At 51.7% G+C, this 18787-nt stretch overlaps 8 protein-coding genes across 9 annotated transcripts; 4 read left to right on the forward strand and 4 right to left on the reverse strand.

The window, feature by feature from the left end:
• Positions 1–295: 295 nt before the first annotated feature.
• LOC131216137 (procathepsin L-like) lies at positions 296–4406 on the forward strand. Its single transcript, XM_058210550.1, has 5 exons — positions 296–501; positions 665–794; positions 2894–3114; positions 3194–3318; positions 3401–4406. Exons 2-5 carry the CDS (start codon positions 702–704, stop codon positions 3997–3999), a joined length of 1038 nt encoding a protein of 345 aa, XP_058066533.1. The 5' UTR covers positions 296–501; positions 665–701; the 3' UTR covers positions 4000–4406.
• A 273-nt stretch (positions 4407–4679) lies between these two features.
• On the reverse strand, positions 4680–5245 carry LOC131216527 (uncharacterized). Its single transcript, XM_058211035.1, has 2 exons — positions 5079–5245; positions 4680–4968 (listed from the first exon to the last, which is right to left on the reverse strand). Exons 1-2 carry the CDS (start codon positions 5193–5195, stop codon positions 4756–4758), a joined length of 330 nt encoding a protein of 109 aa, XP_058067018.1. The 5' UTR covers positions 5196–5245; the 3' UTR covers positions 4680–4755.
• A 232-nt stretch (positions 5246–5477) lies between these two features.
• LOC131210233 (inositol-3-phosphate synthase) lies at positions 5478–9179 on the reverse strand. Its single transcript, XM_058203448.1, has 3 exons — positions 8913–9179; positions 6755–7453; positions 5478–6668 (listed from the first exon to the last, which is right to left on the reverse strand). The coding sequence occupies exons 1-3, from the start codon at positions 9027–9029 to the stop codon at positions 5799–5801; spliced, it is 1686 nt and encodes a 561-aa protein (XP_058059431.1). The 5' UTR covers positions 9030–9179; the 3' UTR covers positions 5478–5798.
• A 491-nt stretch (positions 9180–9670) lies between these two features.
• On the reverse strand, positions 9671–11610 carry LOC131215711 (H/ACA ribonucleoprotein complex non-core subunit NAF1). Of its 2 annotated transcripts, none has more exons than XM_058210103.1 (3): positions 11491–11610; positions 10759–11408; positions 9671–10684 (listed from the first exon to the last, which is right to left on the reverse strand). In XM_058210103.1, exons 2-3 carry the CDS (start codon positions 11406–11408, stop codon positions 9796–9798), a joined length of 1539 nt encoding a protein of 512 aa, XP_058066086.1. In that variant the 5' UTR covers positions 11491–11610; the 3' UTR covers positions 9671–9795. The 2 variants fall into 2 exon arrangements, with proteins under 2 accessions (XP_058066086.1, XP_058066087.1); XM_058210104.1 differs by having other exon boundaries at positions 10759–11413; positions 11491–11556.
• Positions 11611–11964: 354 nt separating this feature from the next.
• LOC131214776 (death-associated protein 1) lies at positions 11965–13159 on the forward strand. Its single transcript, XM_058209111.1, has 3 exons — positions 11965–12240; positions 12336–12424; positions 12503–13159. Exons 1-3 carry the CDS (start codon positions 12201–12203, stop codon positions 12662–12664), a joined length of 291 nt encoding a protein of 96 aa, XP_058065094.1. The 5' UTR covers positions 11965–12200; the 3' UTR covers positions 12665–13159.
• A 268-nt stretch (positions 13160–13427) lies between these two features.
• On the forward strand, positions 13428–14675 carry LOC131208371 (probable enoyl-CoA hydratase, mitochondrial). The gene is made up of 2 exons (XM_058201107.1): positions 13428–13589; positions 13730–14675. Exons 1-2 carry the CDS (start codon positions 13517–13519, stop codon positions 14515–14517), a joined length of 861 nt encoding a protein of 286 aa, XP_058057090.1. The 5' UTR covers positions 13428–13516; the 3' UTR covers positions 14518–14675.
• A 129-nt stretch (positions 14676–14804) lies between these two features.
• LOC131206429 (enoyl-[acyl-carrier-protein] reductase, mitochondrial) lies at positions 14805–16369 on the forward strand. Its single transcript, XM_058198976.1, has 2 exons — positions 14805–15115; positions 15197–16369. The coding sequence occupies exons 1-2, from the start codon at positions 14893–14895 to the stop codon at positions 16051–16053; spliced, it is 1080 nt and encodes a 359-aa protein (XP_058054959.1). The 5' UTR covers positions 14805–14892; the 3' UTR covers positions 16054–16369.
• On the reverse strand, positions 15808–18358 carry LOC131206428 (SET and MYND domain-containing protein 4). Its single transcript, XM_058198975.1, has 2 exons — positions 16851–18358; positions 15808–16784 (listed from the first exon to the last, which is right to left on the reverse strand). Exons 1-2 carry the CDS (start codon positions 18320–18322, stop codon positions 16424–16426), a joined length of 1833 nt encoding a protein of 610 aa, XP_058054958.1. The 5' UTR covers positions 18323–18358; the 3' UTR covers positions 15808–16423.
• Between the last annotated feature and the right edge of the window lie 429 nt (positions 18359–18787).

The following is an 18787-nucleotide window of genomic DNA, read 5'->3' on the forward strand; positions in this document are numbered from 1 at the left end:
CCCGTTCCGAGAATTCAAGACCAGATTTTTATATTTGCTTCCGATTCCCATCTCGTCATCGAAGAGCAATGGTTTCTGTATGAGAGAGAGAGAGAGAGCGAGAGCAAAGAACCCTTGCTTTTCAAGATTGCGGTAATTACGACTTTCTTGCCGTTGGTCAAGAACCTATAGTCATCCTTGTCGCTCTCTGGCCTGATTGCTTTGATGTGGGAAAACGTAAACAAAACCTGAGCGAAGTGTTGCTGTTAAATACGCTTCGCTCGGCGCAGTTCGTCATTACAAAGCGTCAATGTTCCGAGGAGGTTTGTAGTGAATCGGTTAGTCGGGCGCAGTCCTGATTGTTTTACTTTTCTCTGTGTGCGGTGCAATAGTGTGTCACTTGTGTTGTTTTGTTACCACCAAAAGTTCGCATAACGCCCCCACAAACACCAAACAGACTCCTTTGTTACTAGCTTCGTGACAGTTATCTCTGCTACGCATTTTGCGACCAACGCTTAAAAGGTAGGGCGACATTTTACTTTTTCATGCCCCCTTTAAGATCCACTGCCGATGTTCAAATAGATTGCTCAAGCCCAAAATCTGGGCGATCTAATTGGCGAATAGGCAAACAAGCCACATTGGGCGAAGAACAATAAAAACTTTTCCCGTTGGATCTCATTCACAGACACCCGAGCTACGCATCCGATTCACTAGGCGGAACAATGAAGCTTCTCCTACTCATCGTCTCGTTCGTGGCCGCGGCCAACGCCGTTTCCATTTTCAATTTGGTGAAGGAAGAGTGGACAGCGTTTAAGGTAACTTTTTTGCGAAATTTTACTACCATAAGGGAAAGAAAAAACGGAAATCAACGTGCGGAGTGCGCCTGCACTGCCCCACCGATAGCAGCAGCGCCTTTGAACGCGTTCGGTCATCGGTCTGGTGGCACCTTCCGGGAAATAATACTGTGTGCAAAAACTACCTTTTTGCTCTCGGAAATAATCAAACGCAATTAAACCGCAAACAAGTCACGCAGCAGCGCTCATTTGTTGTGGCGTCATCACTCGTCGTCGATGATGAGACCCTGTTTCAAGGGTGTTGCGCGATTACGAATCAGTAATACGCCCAAGCCAAAAAGAAACAAATCAGTTTTCCTCGCGGACCAGCTGTGTGTACGAATTCACTTTTCTGGGTCATCGGACTGGCCGAAGTTTGCGGACCGCGCGCCTACAAAATGGCCTGCATTGATGCTTTGAAACGGCGGGAGGCTATCTCTAAGAACCGAACCCATACACTGAAAAGTGGTTGTGTAAATGATGACAAATGTTTCGCACCAAAGTTCCGCGCCTTTTGCCTTTTTCTCTGTGTGGCTGGTTGAGTGTGTAGGTCAGAATCGACTCTCTTTCAGTGGCCAGGTGTACGGATGCGTTCTCAGCTGGGTTTTATGTACTCTGTGTCCAACTCTTTTGTGTCGTTATGCTGACGCATACAAGGTCTTTTTTTGGTTGCTATAATCTTTCGTAGTCCCTTATGTTGGTTTCTTTTTAAGTTGTAAAGTTGATGGCGGAAACCAAACATAACCTTGCGAAGCCAGCTGCGATTCGGGCTGAAATCGAACACAGAAAAACCTGAACCGGTTTCGGATGCTACGGCAAGGTGTGAATCGGTTATGAATTCACAATCTCGAGGAAAAAAAAACAAGTAAAAAAGAAGCACCTCGTTCAACGGAGCACAAGTTGGACATAAAAAATAGGAAATTAAGTTTGAACGAGCGTGCAAAATAGGCTATTGAAGAGTAAAACTTTTGGCCGGCTAATCTGCTACCGATTTGGTTTTAAACACACAGTAGGCGGTGTGTGCGCTCAGGAACTGATGATGGCACTATTAGGGCGGCGGAGCATATTATTTCCTGTTGGAGCCAGTTTTTCCGGATCGGACGATGCTCTTCTACCGCCAGTTTTGTCCCCGTTCTAGGCGTGTGCCCTGTTGTTACGCAAATGACGCAATCCCGTCAATCATCTCGTCAGGCTTATCATCTGGAGAGCGGCCTAAATAAGCGCAAGCGTTTCCCTGGTGTATTAGAAAAAAGAAATGGTTGATAAGAAAGCGCAGAAACTATGATGTTAACCGAACAAAGGGTCATTCTGTTGCAGGATTTTGTTTGCTGCGTGATAGTGTCCCTATGAACAGACGGGTTCGACTCTGTATGAGCTGCAAAATGAGCGATTAGAGACAAGTCCTGTCTAAACAAGTGCTGGCGAAATTATACCAGTCGTCGTTCGGCTGGAAACTTAGCAGCAATGTGAGGTTATCGCCGCGTGCCGCACATTAAAATGTTACCCCCTCCGTGCACGTGGCCTGTGTGAGTCATGTCTACAGCCAATGTGCGCCATATTACTGCAAACGATGTAAACATAAGCTTCCGCCATCACCAACATAATTGCACTGTTGCAGCTAACGGCCATCGCCATGTCGTATAAAAAAATGAAGCCCCGCAAAATGGCAGCGCCGTGCAGTTATGTTGGTGTTGGCGGAATTGGACAGTATTTTACCGAATGAAGAAGCAGCTCCTCAAAGACATTCCTCCGACTTGCTATAGCCCGACTCTTTCCTCCGTGACAAATTGAAAACAAAAATAACCGACACATGATGCAGCAGCAGTAAAATGGTCCTTTGACAACGGACAAAGAAAACGCGGCACTGAATACGCCTACCGGAAGCTACAATTTTGTGCACCACCATATCGGTTGACTCACGCCCCTTCTGGTACAGAATTCTCGGGACCACCACGGTTCCACTTCCCGCATTCTGAGCAAAATGCTGGGTACTTATGATGCTGGTCTCTGATTGGATTCGGTTGATTCCTATGTCTCTGTGTCGCTATAGTCTTAGTTTTGGCTTTGTTCTTCTGCTACAGATGCAGCATCGTAAGAAGTACGACAGTGAGTCAGAGGAACGGCTTCGCATGAAAATCTACGTCCAGAATAAGCACCACATTGCCAAGCACAACCAGCGGTACGACCTTGGCCAAGAGAAGTACCGCCTGCGGGTGAACAAGTACGCAGATATGCTGCACGAAGAGTTTGTGCACACGCTCAACGGGTTTAATCGGTCCGCTGCGGCCAGAGAAGGCAAGAGGTAAGGATTGGATGCTGGTGGGGTGGTCGTTATGTGGCGCACTATTTTAATGTGCCGGGTGTGTTTGTATGCTACACAGCTTGATGGCCGGCGAGCTAATGCGCATCGAAGAACCAGTTTCCTGGATTGAGCCGGCAAACGTTGAGGTACCGAAGACGGTTGACTGGCGCGTAAAGGGGGCCGTCACACCGGTGAAGGACCAAGGTCAGTACTGCGCGATCCGCCAAGGTTATTGGGAGCAATTAATAATCGATCGTTATTGGTGCGTTTGTGTGTCCCTGTACAGGGCACTGTGGCTCATGCTGGTCATTTTCGGCCACTGGTGCGCTGGAAGGACAACACTTCCGCCAGACGGGAAAACTGGTGTCACTGTCGGAGCAGAATCTGGTGGATTGTTCGAGCAAGTACGGTAACAATGGCTGCAACGGTGGAATGATGGATAACGCGTTCCAGTACATCAAGGACAACAAGGGCATCGACACGGAGAAGGGATACCCGTACGAGGCGATCGACGACGAGTGCCACTACAATCCGAAGGCGGTCGGTGCCACCGACAAGGGCTTCGTTGACATTCCGCAGGGCGACGAGAAGGCTCTCATGAAGGCACTTGCAACCGTTGGGCCAGTATCAGTCGCCATCGATGCGTCGCACCAGTCGTTCCAGTTCTACTCCGAAGGTGTTTACTACGAACCGGAGTGCGATTCGGAGCAGCTCGACCATGGCGTACTGGCGGTCGGCTATGGCACGACAGAGGACGGCGAAGACTACTGGCTGGTGAAGAACTCGTGGGGCACCACCTGGGGTGACAAGGGCTACGTAAAGATGGCCCGCAATCGCGACAACCATTGCGGTATTGCCACCCAATCCAGCTACCCATTAGTGTAAACAGAGTTTACGAGACCGCCGAGAGGCAACAGAGGTCTTAGTAGAAGTCTGTGTTACGTTGTGTGATATGTACAATTAAATGTTTTGCAAAAGGAAGGCCAGCAGGAAACGAACCCCTCTTCCTCATCGCGCGCATCTCTCGCAACAAAACATGTGGACATTGCCATACACTCTCCTTCCTTTTTACTTCCATCTCATGTTACGATGCTCACATCTGTGAAGGTAGGCGATCGGCCGATCGTTGGCCAACCGAGAGCGATCGGAATGAACAATAATTCGTAGAAAATTAGCAACCGAGAAGTGTGCTGCAATTGATAAGCACGCACGGTCTCCTTTTCATAAGTATCTAGCTTTAAGTGCTCGAGCGAGAACGAGAGATGATCAATAAAACGGGTACACCACGAGAACTCTGGTTATTGAAAGTGATCGGTGATTGTAAACGGGCAGGTGCCACAACCACCTTAGATTCCGTTTCGGTGGAGATCTTTTGTGTTGATCAGTGTTTCGAGTGGGTTAAATGGAAGTGTTTTAGAAAACCATTTCGTTGTGAAGTTTTCCAGAGTCCATCATAATTAGGGCCAACTGTGGAGAGGTACGTCGTGTGTGTTGTGAACTTCGACGCCCGTTGGAACAGTTCGATGATAAACTTCACAATGGCTGGCAAAACAAGAAACGATCTGTTTAACACGTTCTATCCAATTATTCACAATTTATTTCCCGTTTGGGCTAACTGCGCTCTCACTCGCACGCACGTGTCTAGATAAACTTGAAGCGGCGGTCAGCGTAGGACACTTGGCCGGTGCGATACTTGTGTTCTCGCTGATCGCGCTCGTACTTCATCATCTTGGCGTACACAATGATCGGTATGACGACGGTGAACAGCCCAATCCGGAACGACCGGCCGGTAGGTTTGAAGTGTTCATAGTGGCTTACACGCATCGCTTGGAAACGCGCCAGACCCGTATCGAACTACGAGAAGAAAAAAACATCAATAGCCCATCCTCTCGGACGTTCCCAGAGCGATGGTGACATAACCGACTGGGAAATGGGTCTTTTTTAGCACTCCACGAAATACTTACCACTCCACCACATTCGCCGCGCAGATGATTGTGCGGATTGGTCATCGTGCGCCAGTACTCATTGCGTAGGGCTGCCCGCCGAGCGGCCTTTTCCTGCTGGCCAGCATCCAGTCCCATTTTGTTAGCCAAAACTTTTGTTTCGGGGTAAACTTGATCGGCGAATGACAAACGAGGGAGAACCATCAAAACACAGCACTGACGGATACTTTTAGTACAATCAGTGCCCAGAAATATTTCATGTACTAAAGCGCTGGCGAAATATTTCGTTCGATCCTTTCAAAGCTCGTACCTAGTACCGTTACTGTCGATCAACTCGTCCTTTATACGGTAACCACGAACCGATAATTGCTGCTTTTATGCACATAAATGTAGTTTTCCTTTTATTTCAATGAATGCTTACACAGTAGCTGCTTTCGATTTTCTTACACCTAAGATGGCCGGGATACAACGCGGGAGTGTTACCGGCGACGGCTAACGAAGATCGGCTACTCGTGGTAGCAACGTTCCGTTGGAGTGGCAACACGGAAAATTTGAAGTCGACTGGCATGGCCGGTAAGGAAAAATGGGGGTAGGAGGGAGCCGAACGATGCACAAAACACACTTATGTTCTACAGCAAATCGTGTATAGAATTGTTTTGTCCGCCATTCTGCTGTAACTTATGAAAGACAGAAAACATGTACTTCAACGGAAATCGCCGCCGATCGGCGATCAGTCTCCGATTAATGGCTGACCAGTTCCTCTGAAGGGTGCGCGTCACCATTGCTGTCGTGGACCCCGTTACAGTTCCCATTGGCGACTGGTGCCCCGTTGATGCGTGCCTTTTTGGAGTTCGTCGCCTGCGACTTCTTCGCGGGTGACGGATTTTCTCCGACGGCCAGATCGAACCGATGCTCCAGCGTCATGTGGCTGAGGGGCGGTAGTCCAACGCAGGCACGCATAATGTTCTCGATGGCCGTCCGCTGACGGAACAGCGAGTTTACCACCGGTGTACCCTGGGGAACCAACGGGGCCTTACACAGGTAGCTTAGCAGCGACAGTACGGATCGAAACGGGACGAATTCGCTGGCGCCGCTGCGCCGAATCTGAATCCTCGAGCACAGCTCACCAAGGATGGCCAGATCGAGGATGAGCGGGGTGGCCAGCAGCGAATCCTCGCACGTGTTGTGTATCACTAGCGTGTTGTGTCCGCCGAGCATGATCTGGCTCGTGTACTCGTCCATCGCCCGCTTGCTGTCGCCTACGTACGGGACGTACTTGATCACCACGCAGTGATCGGGATGCTCGTGCGGTCCATACAAGATGTGGTTGGACGCGACCATATCATCCACCACGTTGGACTTGGAAATCTCCTTCGAACGGAACTGCTGCGGGGCCGAGAGATTCTTGCCATCGTTGTTGCCCAGATGGTTGTAACTGACGATCGAGACGGGCTTAATGCCGGCCGACACCAGGAAGTCGACCAGAACGGACTTGAGCTTCGTTTGGCCGGACTTGAAGTCATCGCCCGCAATGAACGCCCCATGGTGTTCCGCCATTTCGATCACCCCCGGCACGAACGTGTTCTGGGGCGATCCGTTGATGTAGATACACTGCGCGCCATCGGAAAAAAACATATAAGGATTACCTCTTTTTCGCCTTCGACTTGTAACGCAAGTCCTGCTCGCCCTCGGCTTACCTGCTCGGCAATGGCCGCCATGGCGAAGATCGTCGACGGCGAGATCTCGGCGTTGTTTTGCTTCAGCGAGCGCTCCAAATCGGCCATCGTCGTGTTGAGACCGACACGCACCTCAGCAAAGCGCTCCGTGTTGGCCGTCCAAAGAATGACCACCTTTTCGACGCCCGACTGTTGCCGGAAATCGCGAATATCCCGCACGATCTGCTGATACTGCTCATATCGCGTACCGCCGATCGTGTTATCGGCCCGTTCCGCCTGGTTGGCGGCGATAAAGTCAGGATCGTAGATCGAGGGGCGCGGCCGCAGCTGCGACAGCCGCTTGTACACCTGATCCTGCAGGCCCACCTCGAGCACCTGGGCCCGCCGCATCGCCTCGCCAATGTTCATCGAGCTAATGTCCCACCCGTCCACGACGATATCGTTCGGGTCCACCATCGGCACCATCCGGTTCATCGGGATGTACACATCCTGACCGGAGGCATCCGACCCGAGCAGAACCGTGGACGACTGGGTGATCGAACCGTACCAGTTGGCCTGCTGCACTCCCTGGCGGGTGCGCCACTCGAGGGACCGCTTGTTCGCCTCGAGTGCCGCCGTCAGTGTCGACCCATTGTTGCCACCCCAGCCGACCAGCATCAGGCCGAGGCGCGGGACGTGTCGTTCCGTGCGAATATTCAACTCGGTCGTCTCGGGTTTCACCTGTCGGATTGGGATCGATGTCGGATTTGAATCGGTGTTTAATTTAAACAATTTACGGATAGACGCTCTGGGTGATAATATATTCTAATCACAACCGTGCCCCGCACTCCGGACCATGATTTGCATAATTTCGTTACCAGCGAGAACCACGCGGGGAACAGGTTCTAGACGAGCGAATGGCGCACCAACGTTCCCCTTTGGAACACACACATGCGGGTTCTTCGGATGGCCGTAGACGCATTTCGCAACCTGTTGCTAACATCACGGGATAAGAGTGTACGGCCCGGCCGCTTTGTCTCTGCGCCGCTTTAACGAATCAATCATTCAGAGGTTCCTCCCCTCGCCGGTCGCGGAAGTGGCATAAAAAACCGACAACACGTGCTCTCGTGCCCGGCCTAGCCTTTTCTTATCGCGTAAGCAAATTTAAGCTCCTTTTCACGTTGTCATTCGGTCATTTCTTATCAATGACGCGGAGCGACGATAGGAAGAAATCCTCCGCCGCCCGGTCGAAGGAAGAGCCGGTCGGTGGTGGTACCACGGATTTCTGAAAGTCAGTATTTGCCATCCCGAAACACTGGGCCAATATTTGGCTTCCTTATCGTGCCCACAGTGCCGTGCACACGAATCGATCGAAACATCTCGCGCGGCGTGCTTGAGGGATGCACAGAGACACAGCACTATCTACGTGACTGGGCACCGGGCTGCGTGTTCACAGGTCGCCCTTCGTTCGATGATCGTACGATACCAGCCGCGTTGTCGTCATCAGCCGGCGTTTGGGGTGGCCGCCGCTGTTGATTCATCGGGGCAGGGCAGGTGATGGGTATCCAAAACCCGTTAACCCGATAACCTGGGCCTGGGCGAATTTGCGCCGGTGAGAAGCTTCTAGCTGCTGCGCTAATCGAGCGATATCTAATTTAAATAAAATCTAAAAGTCCCCCGCCTCATATTTGCTTAGGACCGTGTGCGTCCACCGTGACGGATCGTTTCGTGGCATAATCTGTTCTGAGTGCTGAGAGCTAAAATAAATATTCAATCAATTGAATCGGGCTGTTTTGATGCTGGAATGGTCCGTCGCTCGGTTGGCTACGTTTGTTTATCATTTTAGCGGGCCAGTGACGAGTTCTGCCCACTCGCAGAACGGCCACCGTTGGAAAGTGCATCATAATCGGAAATCGGCAAGGGGCTAGCCGAAAAATCGATATTTCCCTCCCTTGGCCCTAAGGTGGTATCTAAATTTAGCAACATGGAACCATCGAGTTCCTTCGTTCCTTTTCTCTCCAGCTTGCTCTTCAAGTTTCAATTCCTCTCTCTTTCACACCAGTGTCTGTGGCCGCGGTGCATCTTTCGATCGATATCAGCGACCGTGACCGTGACCAGCGCGGTTACGGTTTTGTAGCGAGAGGTACCGAATCCCCGCCGCTGCCTACCTGTGGCTGCCGGCCTCTGCCTGCCCACTTACCGTGTATCCCGACGCTCCGCCGCTAACCACCGTGGTCGTTTGATACCGATAGTCCACTTCGATGTGCTCATCGCTGTAGCGCACGTTCGGCGAAAGCACTTTCAGTTCCGACACCATTTTTATCGATTCCACCACTGGGTTGAGTTTGGCACACTGCGAACGATTCACTCGACGACGAGGTTCTGCGGATCAGGTTGCCACTGTAAGCGACGGGCGGTCCAGGTACAGGATAAAATCCAATGCGTCCTAAAGCTTAAACCTGTCCTGGCGAAGTGTGGCACAAAAGTGTTTTCCTTTTCGATCCGTCACCGGCAAATATACATTCGAATTCGACTTCCCTGTGTGTGCGTGTGCGCGCCGCATCTCGGAGCTTTGGCGTTCGGCTCGGCCTCTACAAAGCTCCGCAGAGAACTTGATTGATGATAAGGATCCGAAATGAGAATAGGTTCCGTGAGCCGGGGTTTCTACTAAATCCTTTCTTTTTGTTTTTCAGAACCCCGCGGGAAGTATTCGTGTCCCCGGTTGGTTGGTAAGTGTTGATCATTGCTAGTTTTGCCCAGCTGCGAGATGAATTTGATTAAATTAAAATCGATCGAAGCCGGTCCCCTTCCGGCGACAGAGACGTCCGTAGCGCCCGAGTCCAAATTAGAGCCAACCGGTCATCGGTGCTAATGGATTGCGCAAGCCCCACTTAGCTGACAACGATCGGCAGAACAATTGGCGTGTTCAAGCGACTCGTATTCCCCAGTTAATGCTTATACGATTTATTTCAAACGGCTTCCGAGTTTCTTCGTTCGAAAGAAAGCCTTAATTCTTGTTTTACACGATGGCCTGCGTGTCCACAATGTTCATACTGCGAATGTGTTTTCGCTCGCGGATCTGTCTACTGTCCGTGTCCTGGCGGAGGATGCGGTGGTCGCAACGTTGCAAAGGGATTCGGCAGCATTGAAGAACCCTGGGGACCCGCCGCTTGCGGATACTGCTGCTGCTGCTGCGGATAGGGGTGCCGCGGTTGTTGCGGCCAATGGTGGGGATACTGGTTACGAGGACTGTTAAAATTGTGATGCCAACTGTACCCCGAAGGCTGGTTGCGGGGATAGTAATTTCTTCTATTGCTGGGCGCTGGCGATCGGAAGTGTGGTGCTCGGGACTGATGATGCGGCGGCGGTTGCTGTTGGTGGTACGGATACGGTTGTTGTAGATTGGTCGGTGCTCCGTTAGACGATTGCTCCGGTCGCTGGCATTTCTTGCGGCCTTTTCTTGCGCTTCGTTCCGCTTCATCGTCGGAGTAGTCGCACACGCTGCCCGGTGGCTCGTTATCATCTCTCCAGCTGGCATCCGAACCCTTCGAACGCATCAGCTCGGACAGGATGATAAACGACGTGTGCTCGGTCCGAGGGGCACAGAACACCTCCATACCGACGGTCACATTCCTGGCAATCACTTCCTGGTTCGAGTTAAACAGCACGCAATACAGCGGGCTCCTGACTTGCCCGATGACGTCGAATATTTTTCCCAAAGGCCGTGCGCCACGCTCCAGGAACAGCACCGTGTCGAGGTTGAGAAGCTCCACTCCGTGCAGCGACTGCACCAGCACGATCTGTGACACGATCGAGTCGACGCGACCGATAAGCTTACATTCTGCTTCCGGCACCGTTATGGTCAGTTCCTCGATCGGAGGAAGCTCGTGGGGTAACACTTCTCCCTTGGTCCGCAGTGGTACCCTGCTGACGATGCGTCCATCGTCTTCATCGTCATCCGATGAAACGGCACTGAAACAACACGTGGGAAAGACAGTATGTTTAGAATCGCAGTACTATGATTACGCGAGGCATTACAAGCTTACTTTGTGTCCATTGTTTCCGCATCACTGACCAAAATGGAGCTTTCTTGATCGCGATAGTTTTGCGACAGAGGATCGTCGATCGCCTTCACAGACTCGTCATCACTTTCGTCGTCGCCCGTAGAAGAGGATGAGGACGCAGCCCGTTTTTTGTCCCCCGCTACTGCTGATGCATCCGTGTCTGCCGATTCCGGTTCCGAGTCGGACGAACTGCCAGAGTACTGGCAAAGCAGCGACAGTGCGTTGGCCTTGATGTTTTGAACGGCCTCTGATTCGAGTTTACGATCATCGGCGATCTGTGGCTCGCGAACGCTCGTACTAGTATCGGCCGACGAGGGAACCGTAGTCGGTTCTTCAACCTCCATCGACCGATCCTCCGCGGTATCAATCATCCTGGGGGTCGAATCTTTCTCAGCTGTCTGCTGTTCTATTTGTGCCGTATTAGGAACGTCTTGTTCTGCGCACTTGACCGTTTCGAGACGCTCCTCGTCCTTCTTTGTAAGGTGTGATGGTGATGCTGCTCCTGTGGTCTCCTTAACACCTACTTCTGTAGAAGTTGCTTCTTCTATCGGCTCTGCAGGCGTTGCCGAAGAGATGGCTTCCGCGCTAAGGTCATCTTTCACTTCACTCTCGCCATTTGTGGCATCGTCCATCTTTACTACCGGTGACCGAGATTAACAAAAGAAACGTATCGAAACCGCTCAATCAATCGGCGCAATGCAGCGCTTCCTTTACCTTTTTTTTTTAGCGCTTTTCCTTTTCCTTCCTTCCTTTTTTCCTTCCTTCCTCGGCAAGCACGTGCAATGCATATGTCAACGCTGTCCGCACAACCCTGCCGGGAGTTTTCGGTTGAAATGTTTCACTTGTCCTTGAAATCGAACTCTTCTTCGCAGCTACTTTCCTTTGTTCGCCGCGAACGAATGGCACAAAGGAGGGCGCGAAGGCAAGCTACGCATCGGAGGAATTATAATTCGTTTGAAATGTGTTCTAACAAAAGTCAACTTTTGCGCAACACCATCGTAATGTTACGAAATGCTTCTCGTTTCCAGATGCAACAGATGCCCTAAGAAAGAGAGAGAGCGAGAGCACGAAAGAGAGAGTGTGCAGGCGATAGCGAGCGAAGAAACGAGAGAGCATGCGACACAAGTGTAAGTGTGTTGGTTTATTTATTTTGATTCGTTTTGTTCGTTGCTTTCGTCCGCGAGTTACTGTCAAAAGGCGTAAACTTCGCAGCTATTGAATTTTCTCCCAACGTGTTCTCCGCTGGAAAGTTGTTTTCCTTCTTTTAGTCTCGTGGCAATCTGACGATAAGAGATAAGAGCCGCCCATTGTACACGCCTCGTCGTCGTCGTCGTAATAGCCAAGTTGCATTAGAAACCAGCCTGCATAGCGGGACGGTACAGAGTGAGCCCACGTAGTAACTACGTAGCAAGACGCAAGAAAAGATGGCTGATGAGGACAAGGTCGCTGGACGCCTTCCGGCAGGTAAATATGTGCGCCACGGTTCGATCCGTGGGACCATGGGGAAAATGGTTGCCCTTCTCACCCGTTTCGGTGCCACTCCAAACGCATGATTTCAGTGAAAGCCGGTGGAATGCGCATTGTGCAACACAAAACGCCTAGCAACGAACGGCCTGCTAAGGATCCGGTAGAGGTGATCGGGCTTTCGGTAAGAGAGAAAGGAGCGGGCTGTTCTGCCGGCGCTTGTGACCGTTTGCCTAACGTTGCTTTTCTTAACCTCACAAAGAATCCACCTCCGAACGTAAACACGGGCGAGGTGGCCCAATCGGCCACGAATCCGAAGACGGCCGAGCATTCCGTGGAGGCGACGCAAGTCGCTCACGCCCAGAAACCGCCAGCCGCCGTCCACCAGAAGCCCGTGAACCATATTCAGCAACCCCGGAAGTGAACCCGGGCGGAAAGTAGTCACCGTTTCTACAAAATTATTACCTCTCGAGAAAGCGTTTACTCTGGCCTCATGCTGAACCGGACCGAAAGTGCATTTGCGCTATCTTTGCATTCCACTACTGCAACAACATTGTCGATCATCGAGACAACAACACAAGCGAGATCATCTCGATCGATATTACGAGCGCGTTTACAAAATTTATCTTTTCCTTCAACTTGTTTTTCGATATACTTTATTCCACAGTTTTTTTCCCCTTTTACTTTACCACCAACCGGATGTAGAAGAAGGGCCGAAACAACATTTCCGTTATTTCGGCGCATCGGTTGACCTTTCTATTTTGGGGTTTCCGGATTCGTTAGGGGACAGATTTCTAAGTGTTGCTTGCGAGCAAGGACAACGTAGGTGTATTATGAGCACTGCCCAAAACGCAGCATCCAATTATCGCCACTTAATATGAGTCGTTAATAAAGCTTCGGAACTCTGGTGTATACGCAAGCTGAGGTTTTCGAAGGAGTTTGTCGCAACATGAAAACGAATGTAAAGCAACATATTCCACAGATCTGCGATGCCACCAAAAAAATGGCACCTTATCAATAAGGTGTGGACGAAAGTGACGGCATTGGACAGTCTCGCTCTCGCCCACACGGGGCACCAAATCAACGGTTGTTGATCGCCAAATAGTACCCAACGCACACATACATATACGTTGCGAATCAATTCCTCAGAGGATGTGTGCGTACTTGCTCTGTGCTTAGCGTGCGTGTGGGGAGCGCCGGGTTAGTTGCTAGCTGAAAGTGCCTCCGTTTGACCACACATCGTACTCCTTTCGCGATTATACCTTTGCATCGGAACATGGCGAATATCGCTCGTATTCTCGTTTCCGGCGCCGGCCGCCAGTCGAATTTTCTTCGGTTTTACTGCAGCGGTAAGTGATGGTTTGGGGTGTGCCCTTCCCAGCTTCCAGAGGCACTCCGCGAACGTGTTGTCGCGTTATGTAATTCTGGTCGAAGGTCAAAGGCAAATGGCTTAACCGAAACATGATCTCTGTGTCTTCCGCACCCTTAGCTCCCAAATCGTACGAGTTTATCAAAGCCGAGCTGACGGGAGAGAAGAAAAACGTGGCCCTTATCACGCTGAACCGGCCGAAGGCGCTGAATGCGCTGTGCAACGGGCTGGTGGCCGAAATCAGCGACGCACTCGATCGGTACGAGGCGGACGATTCGATCGGAGCGATCGTCATCACGGGCAGCGAGAAGGCGTTCGCGGCCGGTGCCGACATCAAAGAGATGCAACCGAACACGTACGCCAAGTGCATCAACACCGACTTCCTGGCCAACTGGACGCGGGTGGCCAAGGCACAGAAACCCGTCATAGCCGCGGTCAACGGGTACGCCTTGGGGGGCGGCTGTGAGCTGGCGATGATGTGCGACATTATCTACGCCGGCGACAAGGCCAAGTTCGGGCAGCCGGAAATAGCGCTCGGCACGATTCCCGGAGCCGGCGGTTCCCAGCGGACGGCGCGAGCGATGGGCAAATCGAAGGCTATGGAAATGTGCCTAACCGGCAACATGATCACGGCCGAAGAAGCGGAACGGTCGGGTCTGGTCAGCAAGGTGTTCCCGGCGGACAAGCTGGTCGGTGAGGCTGTGAAGCTGGGCGAGAAAATCTCCTCCTTCTCGCCGCTGATCGTTCGTCTGTGCAAGGAAGCGGTCAACACGGCGTACGAGTCATCGCTCAGCGAAGGACTCAAGTTCGAGCGCCGTCACTTCCACGCCACCTTCTCGACCAAGGACCGGCTCGAGGGGATGACGGCGTTTGTTGAGAAGCGCGCACCGAACTTCAAGAACGAGTAAACGCTCCCGGGGAGCACTCGTGACCGATACCAGTTGCATTTATTACGTGGGCCAAGGAAACGGTGGACGGGGGAAACGGTTCAAAGAACCATCGCCCTGCGTTTTGCCATACCCACTTCGAGGCAGGATTCCATATTTTGCGAAGAAATAAAATTATTCGAATATACAACCTCAGGGAATCTCATTTCGAGGAAGGCTCTTCCGAGTGCTGTCAGTGTTGATTAAGCCAAGACACCTCGTGCTGTCAGCTGTGATACATTGTGCGAACGTCAAAAGCGAAACACAACGACCCGGCGGCGGATTCTATCTTATCTCGATTAGGCGAAACATCCGATACCCCGCACCACGGTCACGGGAGAGTGGTCTGGAGTGAAAATGTCCCTGATTGCGCAACGATTCACGGTAGTAAAGGCCGTCAGCAGGCAGCATTTCTGCGCGATGAGCACCGTTGCCCGAGTGCTACGATACGGAGAGTTTGGTGAACCGGCAAAGGTGCTCCGCTTGCAGGAGGAAGCGGTGCCAGAGCCGAAGGATGGCGAGGTACTGGTGCGGACTCTCGGAGCACCGATCAATCCCGCGGACATCAACACGATTCAGGGTAGGGCACTACTAAGCTAGCCAACTAGTTATCTCCGTACTCTCGTATGTTAACGTAGGATTAATTCGTTCCGTCCGACAGGAAAATATCCGGTAAAGCCCGCGTTCCCGGCGGTTGGTGGTAACGAATGCGTTGGCGAAGTGGTCGCCATCGGCGGTGGCGCCAGCGGGGCCCATTTCAAGGTGGGCGATCGTGTTGTGCCGTTTGCGACCGGGCTTGGAACTTGGCGTTCCCATGCCATCTACGGTGCGGGTCAGCTGATGAAAGTTCCTGCGAGTATCGGAGTGGCGGAAGCCGCCACCATTACCGTCAACCCGTGCACCGGCTACCGAATGCTGAAGGACTTCGTGTCACTGCAACCGGGCGATACGGTCATACAGAACGGGGCCAATTCGGCCTGCGGTCAAGTAATAATTCAGCTGTGCCGGGCATGGGGTATCGAATGTGTCGGCATCGTGCGTGATCGACCCGAGTTTGGGCAGCTGAAGGCGTACCTCAAAGAGCTCGGGGCGTCCGAGATCCTCACCGAAGAGGAACTGCGGACAACCAAACTGTTCAAGGATGGAATATTCCGCAAACCGAAGCTGGCACTGAACTGTGTCGGTGGAAAGAATGCGCTGGAGATGTCCCGCCACCTGGACCAGGCCGGTGTTATGGTTACATACGGTGGTATGTCCCGCGAGCCGGTCACGGTGCCGACGGCATCGCTCATCTTTAAGGATCTTCGCTTCGTTGGCTTCTGGATGACGCGCTGGACAAAGGAAAATGCCAGCAGTCCGCAGCGTGCGGAAATGTTCAACGAACTGTTCGGACTGATCGACCGAGGCCTGAAGGCGCCCGCGCATGAGTTCATTCCGTTCGAAAACTATGTGGCCGCCGTTACAAATGCTGAAAGCATTCAGGGATTCGTTGGGAAGAAGTATATTTTCAGTTTTTAATTCTTTCTCTGTATTCCCCCAACAACGACGGTGGGTGAACGAATTGTGGTATGCGTAAAAGGCACTTCTTTGCTGGAACACAAACGCATACGGTGCTCACGGGCAGGCGATATGGAGCATATCGTTATCAATACTCGTTGTGTGAAACTTGTGTCCCCTCTTTTCCAATAGTAAATCGGAACATGCCGAATGTGTTATAATATCTTACTCTACCTACTCACAGTCCAGCAGTCAACCGATGTATAAATATTTTCCTTTCAGTCACTCCAATGAGATCTGTTCTCCGAGAGTCATGTCAGTAAAGTAAAAAAACAAAATCAGATCTTCAGAATCGTTCAGGGATCCCTAGACTAAGTATACGGTTTTCGATTTACGGTTTACAGTACTGCAGATCGCGCACGAGATCGGACGTTTCCTTGTGCAGAATTTCGAAGGCGCGCAGAAACAGTTCTTGGGTCGTACTCAGTTCGTACCGTGGATACTGGCAGCCGAGGTTGTTCAGGTAGCCGACCAGTTTTGGCAGCAGTTCGGCAGCCACCTTCGGCTGGTGGCGCACCAGCTTAGCGTGGATTCCGTACGTATCGATCGCACCGAACTGCTGTACGTCGACGCCGGGAAGTTGGAAAAACCGGCCGTAATTGTTTTCGCATGCCTCGCATCGGCAGAAGAACTTGTACTGCTTGGCCAATTCCACGCGCCGACTGATAAGATCGTCAAGACAATGGTGCTTTCTGTAAGAGCGGAAGAATAGTTTTCAAAATGTGTTTTACCGACAGTTTTCACCGGATGCCACATACCCGTAGTTGTCAAACAACTGTCCTCCTTTCGGAATCGGTCTTACAACCAGCACGCCACAGCTTGCATCGGGCAGAGTGACTCGCGAAATGTTCGGCGCACACGAGTGGTTTAGCATGCTGAGTAGAGGGAAGCAAGCCGAGGCGTAGGTGGAAGGGTTGAATTCCTCAGTGTGCGGATCGTATTCCATGTAGTACAGCGAGTGCATGTTCGTCGCAGTAGTTTGCACGTGGCGAAGCAGCAGTTTGTACAGCAACTGCGAACGCTCCGGCTGGTGTTCGCAGACCGGTCCAAGCACGGTGCGCTCCAGCAGCAGATCCCGCATGAACAGGGCAAAGAAGATCCGTTGGGCAAGATCCTTTTTATCGCGACGCCGTTCGTTCGTGTCTAGCGTGTGTACCGTGTTGTAAATATCTCGCGGCGATGCCGTGTGCCAGTCCAGGGCAAAGGCATTCACATTGGCACCGTCCAGTTCCAGTGCGTCTAAATGCAGCCGCATTTCATCGAGATTACGATCGAACGACACGATCGCCGTGGTTACGGTGCGCATCGCCATCAGGGGTATTTTGGTGAACATTCGCCACAAGTCCCGCAGGATGGGACATTCGTAGCAATGGTAGCTGCGAAGCGCCGCTTCAAGGCACTCGTTTGAACAGTACATGGCCACGGTACAGCCTTCGCAAGGGATCAGAGTGTACAGACGCTCGTGGTGACAAAAGTCGCATCTCATGTGGCGGTACTTGTCGAGCAGCAAAGTATGCGTCGGTTTCTCGATGGCTACTACGTCGCCTGCTTTCAGGTCGCGATTGGTCACCACATAGCGCCCAAACTGGTCGCTCTCGGTTAGTTCCAAACAGTTGGCCACTTGCGGAATGGTACGGTTCGCATCGTACGTGAGCGTCAAGCTGTGTGCCTGTTTCTGATTCCGCCCTGTGTCGTTCTTGTCCTTTTTGGGATTGTTGTTCACATCGTTGCTTTGCAGAGCCTGCTTGGCGGCTTGCTCGCGCTTTAGCAGTTTTTCCATCAGCCGGGCCGGATAATTGGACGCACGGGCAAGGCGAACGTTTTCCAGACACTCGCTGTAACGGTGCAGCTCGAAGCAGGCGGCGGACCGGTTTGCGTACGCTAGGGCCCTTTCTTCGGAACCGCTTTCGGAGAAGCACAAACTTTCGTTGTACCACTTGATGGCCTCGATGTACCGTTTCACCTTCGGGTGAAACAAGTCGTTGCCTTTGGTGCGAGTGTCGTTTGCCGTTCGGGTGTCCTTCATATCCGGCCGTAGCTGCAATCGCTCACGCACATTCGGACTTTCCCACGCATTCTGCAACTCTAGTTCAAGAAACTCCATCACTCGGGATGTTTCTCCGGTCGACGTTACCATCGATGAGCCTGTTGGATCTTTCGCAGCGATGCTTGGCCACAGCTCTTCGAGCAATTCCCATCCGCCGAACGGTTCCTCCAGCGAGGTACACATTCTGGCCACTATTGCGCAAACGAAATGTTTGTTAGAAACGAAGCACTTCTCCGATACGCGGCGTTTACGACGACGAACTTTCTGCCCTTTTTAAGACATGACCCTTTCGCTGAGCCGATGACAGTTTGATTGTGACAGATCCCATTCGCTAGTAGAAAAAAAAGGATGAAAACAAAAAGTGCGTGTCAAGAGGCTGCATTTGAATTGCCGGTTATGTCCTGTTCAAGACCGTCAATTATTGTTAAATGGTCAAAGGTTGGTGAAACAAATATTACAATTTTCTTCAGAGATCCCTCCAAACCTGCTGTACTTCATCAAATGTTTCGCGGACCATCCAAACGTACAGCATTAAAATTCCTTATATTTGACGATCTATCTTGGATCGTTAGAATCGGTCAAAGCATCCCTCGAAACTTCCGGTGTGTGGTTTGAACGGCGGTGGTTGGACATGTGTTTTGACGAATA

The sequence above is a fragment of the Anopheles bellator genome, chromosome 1, assembly GCF_943735745.2.
Source record: "Anopheles bellator chromosome 1, idAnoBellAS_SP24_06.2, whole genome shotgun sequence".
Taxonomy (NCBI): domain Eukaryota; kingdom Metazoa; phylum Arthropoda; class Insecta; order Diptera; family Culicidae; genus Anopheles; species Anopheles bellator.